Source organism: Mytilus trossulus, chromosome 4 (genome assembly GCF_036588685.1).
Source record: "Mytilus trossulus isolate FHL-02 chromosome 4, PNRI_Mtr1.1.1.hap1, whole genome shotgun sequence".
Lineage (NCBI taxonomy): Eukaryota > Metazoa > Mollusca > Bivalvia > Mytilida > Mytilidae > Mytilus > Mytilus trossulus.
This window is the reverse complement of record NC_086376.1, coordinates 31782936-31788248: the sequence shown is the minus strand read 5'-3', so window position 1 is coordinate 31788248 and position 5313 is coordinate 31782936. Positions and strand designations below refer to the sequence as shown.

The window sequence follows — 5313 nt, the reverse complement described above, 5'->3', positions numbered from 1 at the left end:
CTAAGTTAGGAGCATGTGTGTAACTCAGTGGTTGTCATTTCTTTATGTGTTAAATATTTGTTTCTTGGTCTTTTTTTGTACATAAATGATGCCGTGAGTTTTCTCGTTTGAATTGTTTTACATTGTCATAACTGGGCCTTTTATAGCTGACTATGCGGTATAGGCTGTGGCTATTGTTGAAGGTCATACGGTGACTTATAGTTGTTAATTCTGTGTCATTTGGTCTCTTGTGTAGAGTTGTCTCATAGGCAATCATACCACATCTTCTTCTTTATATTGGTTGTTTAACATTGTTCAACAATTAGAAAAAAAAACATTTTTGCAACTTTTAAAACTTTCCTAAAACCCAATCTCAAAACGTATCACGCACTGCTCAAGATATATACGATTTTTGCTTCCGTTTCGCTATTTTGTTACAATTATACCTCACGTTAAAATGCTAGATTTGAATGGTTAATACGATGGAAATATTTTACTCTATCCCATGGCTCAGAGGATGACACTTTTGTTAAGCCCCCCCCCCCCCCCCTCTTTGCAGACCAATCAGAGATTGATAATGTAAAGCTAGCAAATTATTATTTCAAAGACACTTAAAGTTTCAAATTTATTAATTGAATGTTAACAAAAACAATATGTCACTGGGTTCACTCTTGTTTGTTTTCTGATGAATGTGTACCTTTTTTTGTCTGAAGTCATAGTAACGTGTTATTACTTCCAATTAAAAATGCAAACAACAGCACTGACGGATTATTCAGAATAATGAATTTAGTAACACTCATTTGTAAGGATGATATGGCAAATTGTTTGCCCTCGGAAAAAAATAGCAACTTTGAATTGGTCCTTTAATGTGCATGAAATATTAACCACTTGTCGTCAAACAAATAGCCATTAATCAATCATTCAAATAAATAAATACCATTTTTTCTGTCACTTCAGCACCTGAGATCACCTGAGATCACTCCCAGTTTTTGGTTGGGTTTGTGTTGCTTATTCTTTAGTTTTCTATGTTTTGTCATGTGTACTATTGTTTGTCTGTTTGTCATTTTCATTTTTAGCCATGGCGTTGTCAGTTTATTTTCAATCTATGAGTTTGACTGTCCCTCTGGTATCTTTCGTCCCTCTTTTAACTTTTTAACATATAACTGTTATATCTGAGACTAAACCACCTGTCCTTTTTATATACTTGAGGTTAGATACTTGATAAATGTTATCAATTCTATAGTCAATTTAGCCTACGATGGCTTCCAATGTAGAGGTTAATTGTCATGATGTTTTGAAAAAAAGTAGATCAGTTCTTCTTGAAATAATGGGTATACATTATATATATATATTTTAGTCGTAGGGTACCTGTCTAGTTGGACCTCTGGTGAAGTGCATAATACAAATGGGAGGTTTGACTAGCTTCATAAACAGATTTAACTAACTGTTTTCCTCGAAAAATGCATGTACCAAGTCAGCAATATGAGAATAAGTTTTTCGAAGTCTGATATTGTCAGTTTTTCTGGACTTTCCCTTATTGAGTTAACATCGGAGTTCGATATTTTTGTTATTCTTTTTTACCTGATACGAAGATGAACAATAATCAGACAACCTTCAAACATCTACCATCGAAATAAAATTCCCTAAATGACAAACAAATTAAGATACAACGAAGGTTAACCATTTACGAGGTTCCTGATTTGGGATAGACTTAAATATGATTCATGTAATCAGTATAGAAGTTAGTGGATAGATAGATATAGGAAGATGTGGTGTGAGTGCCAATGAGACAACTCTCCATCCAAATAATAATTTAAAAAGTAAACCATTATAGGTAAGTGGTTTGTTTTTCAATCCATCTTTCCTTTTGTTATCTTGTTTAGTTAAAACAGAAAAAGGCGCGTTCTTTACATACACTAAATATCATTTCAGGGAAAACCTGATTTTTATACCAGGTGTATGCTTTTAGCACAACGTTGTCACATGATACATGGTGTATGTCTTAGTCAGTTATGCCATATATGTTAGGCTAAGTATATTCCTTACCGGAGATCTATAAATAGATGTTGATGATGGGAGACAAGACTTCTTTAAATAATGTACATGATGACATATATTTCGGTGTTGTCTTCCTCGTCATCTTCATTCATGGCCCCCTGTCGATTTAACAGGGATTAACGCAGGTATGTGGTAACTAGTACATAGTAAATCAGACTAACTAAGATTTTAGACCCGACACGATAAATTACGCATAACCATAAAAAATATCAAATAAAATTCTACCAACACACTGCAAGCGGTAACAAATAATAGAATGAACCATAAAGTCACAACCAGAAAATGTCTTACTAGAACAAATTACCAAACAATTGGGTAAGCCACTCCGAAATATTATACCGCTTGAAATCATGCATGATATAATGTTTAGTTACGCTTACAAACATTATATTTTGCTTAATGTATATTAAACAAGAATGTGTCCTCAGTACACTAATGCCCCACTCGCACTATCATTTTCCATGTTCAGTGGACCGTAAAATTGGAGGAAAAACACTAATTTGACATTAAAATTAGAAAAATCATATCATAGGGAACATCTGTACTAAGTTTGAAGTTGTTTGGACTTCAACTTCATCAAAAACTACCTTGACCATAAACTTTAACCTGAAGCGGGACAGACGGACGAACGAACAGACGGACAACGAACGGACGAACGAACAGACGGACGAACGGACGCACAGACCAGAAAACATAATGCCCCTCTACTATCGTAGATGGGGCATAATAAAAACTCAATTCGTAAAAGCGAATACTACTTTCTAGCTTTCATTAGCATTGCAACAGCTATCGTTTAAAACCCATTCTTTGAAAGAATTTATTAACAAAAAAACAACAATAATCTGTTTAAGTAAGCACTTTAGCTTTGAGAACAAGCCTGAATTATTCTCACAATTCATCATAGCAGTAATTATGTATATTGTTCGAATATTGTATATATTGTTTGTTATAAATAACTTAACCGCTTGGCGTTGTTGGTGGGCACATTTTGTTCACCTTTGACGAGAGCATCGCAACTTGGGTAAGAAGAGTAGTAACCATGTTTTGGACTTGTTTGACATCTTTTTGTGCTTTCTGTATATCTGCTTGTGTTTGTGCTTTGATGGTACTGACGAGCTGTACTGTGTTGATGGTTCCACCACCGGAACCTGGTGCTTGCAGTCCGGAAAGGTCAGATTTCACTATCAACAATTCCCCTGCTTGAGCGGAAATCTGAAAAAAAACATTACAAGGTTAACAAGTGAAACGTATTGTACATTGTCCATTTAGTAATACAGAAAATACATATTTATTAAAAAAACTTCACGAATAAAATTTAATGATATTTTTGTATATTTTAGTGCTATTACAAACGGTATAACAATACGGTACCGATACAGAGACGAAGACAGAAATTATGTATAAACTTAAACAATTATCTGCAAAATTGTGTTAAAACACAGCTAACAAGTAATGTTTTGGTAAAAAAAATAAGATTTATTTTAATTTTATGGAGAACAAGGTTGCTTATTTGTGTCGTAGTTGAACGAACATCTTTTTACTATTTAATTAATGAGAGGAATAAAAAAAAAAAACCACCAAACGTGTGGAAAGAGACAATATCACCAAGAAGTGACTGTAATTCTAGCCATCGCATCGAATTACTTTTTTGGTTACAATTTTGATTGATTTTAAATGCTTAGAATACTCTTTATGTTATGAAAAAAAAAATTAATGTATCAGCTTTATTTATCAAAAGGTAAGCTGCTTTATATATGTGTCATGAAGGAAATATTCGTATGCAGGTTATTGTGTACAGGTATTTGATTATAAAATGTAAATGAAAAGAAAAACGAACCTGGCTAGTCAGCTTAGTTATTTCTTGTAACAGGTTATCAGCTTGTGTCTTTACTTTTGTTACATCTCCCTTCATCTTCATAGAGCTGACCATTCCATTGAGTAGCCTAATGCCAAGCTGCTGTAGCTGTTTCTCAATACTGGTAAGATTACTAAGTAGTCCGCTTGCTTCCTGTGAAAGGATCTTTATCTGGGGATCTGTTGCCTTCTTGAAGTTATCAAAGTCTTGTTTGGTACTTTGAATCATTTTCTCTGCAGCGGTCAGTCTGGCGACAGATTGGTTGGTAGCTTGTGCAACGACATCAATGTCATGGGACTGGTTCAGTAACTGCGACATTATCCTATTGGTCTTGTCAGAGAGTCCTGTAAACTGTTGTTGTTGTAGCGTGTCAACAGATTTCAAATCATTTTCCAGTTGCTGGTATTTCTTCTCCAGAGTGGTAATTTGGGCACTAGATGGACCTGAAGATGGTTGTGGCTGGGATCCGGAAGTTGGTGGTTTATAATTTTTAATCATATTTTCCAAATTAAGAAGTTTCTGTTCAGCCGTTGCTAACTGTACAGCTTGTTTGTTGATTTGGTTTTGAATTGCAGAGTTAACTTTTGACTCCTCTATTGCATTTCGCTGAAATTCCAATGATAAATTAAATATTCTCCCGTTAACGTCACTCACAGCCTTGGTCAGCAAGTCTTTTGTGTCATGAATTAACTGGTTAACTGCTCCGCTACTCTGTCCAGGATTAACACCTTGTCCTTTAATTTTCTGAAGCTCTCCGTTCAAATCATTCACTTTTGAAACATACATTTTAGTGTCTGTCTGTAACTGAGATAAAGTTCCTTGCACAATACTATTCTGAGAAACATATTGGAGACGAGTTCTGTCCAAATCTTGTTTAACATTGTCTATTTTCTGCTCTAGGGCTGTTGATGTAGCGGAACATGCTCCCTTTGCATCTGGAACTGTAAATTCATATTTACAAGTTGGTTGTTTCTTACTAACACCGAGGGGAATATACTGTGCATCAACACAAAGAAGTCCGAACAGAAATAGAAATTTGATAAATTGTGCCATTTTTCTATGTTACAATGTCGATGGCGTTATCCTGTCTACTACAAATTGTGATATAAATGGAATTTATAGGTTACAGAGGCGGAGTACTTGTTTGACCGTCAAGAAAAGTAAATTTTGAGGTGTTGTTTAAAAGCGATTGGCGGATTCAGAATTGATAACTCATCCATGTTTTCCAATGTTTGTATCCTATGTTTGCACGTTAGTTGTTTACCCCCAATGACGTTCGAATGGCCCGAAATGGTGATGTATAAATGAATTTGCAACAAAATATAGCTAGATAGAGCTAAACAAATAAAAGATTAAACGAAATCTTATAAAAATTTGTTCATAGATGTCTTAATTATCCTTTAATCAATTTAAAAAGCCCA

The 5313-nt window shown here is 34.5% G+C and overlaps 1 protein-coding gene across 1 annotated transcript; it reads right to left on the bottom strand.

The window, feature by feature from the left end:
- Nucleotides 1–2882: 2882 nt before the first annotated feature.
- LOC134715115 (uncharacterized) lies at nt 2883–5018 on the bottom strand. Its single transcript, XM_063577044.1, has 2 exons — nt 3875–5018; nt 2883–3249 (listed from the first exon to the last, which is right to left on the bottom strand). Exons 1-2 carry the CDS (start codon nt 4943–4945, stop codon nt 2995–2997), a joined length of 1326 nt encoding a protein of 441 aa, XP_063433114.1. The 5' UTR covers nt 4946–5018; the 3' UTR covers nt 2883–2994.
- Nucleotides 5019–5313: the final 295 nt, after the last annotated feature.

Excerpts from the sequence above, each read along its gene's own strand:
- LOC134715115 (XM_063577044.1), bottom strand. The coding sequence starts at position 4,945 with ATGGCACAATTTATCAAATTTCTATTTCTGTTCGGACTTCTTTGTGTT. Across the intron at positions 3,250-3,874 it reads TAACTAAGCTGACTAGCCAG|ATTTCCGCTCAAGCAGGGGA; the intron begins GTTCGTTTTTCT and ends GTTTTTTTTCAG.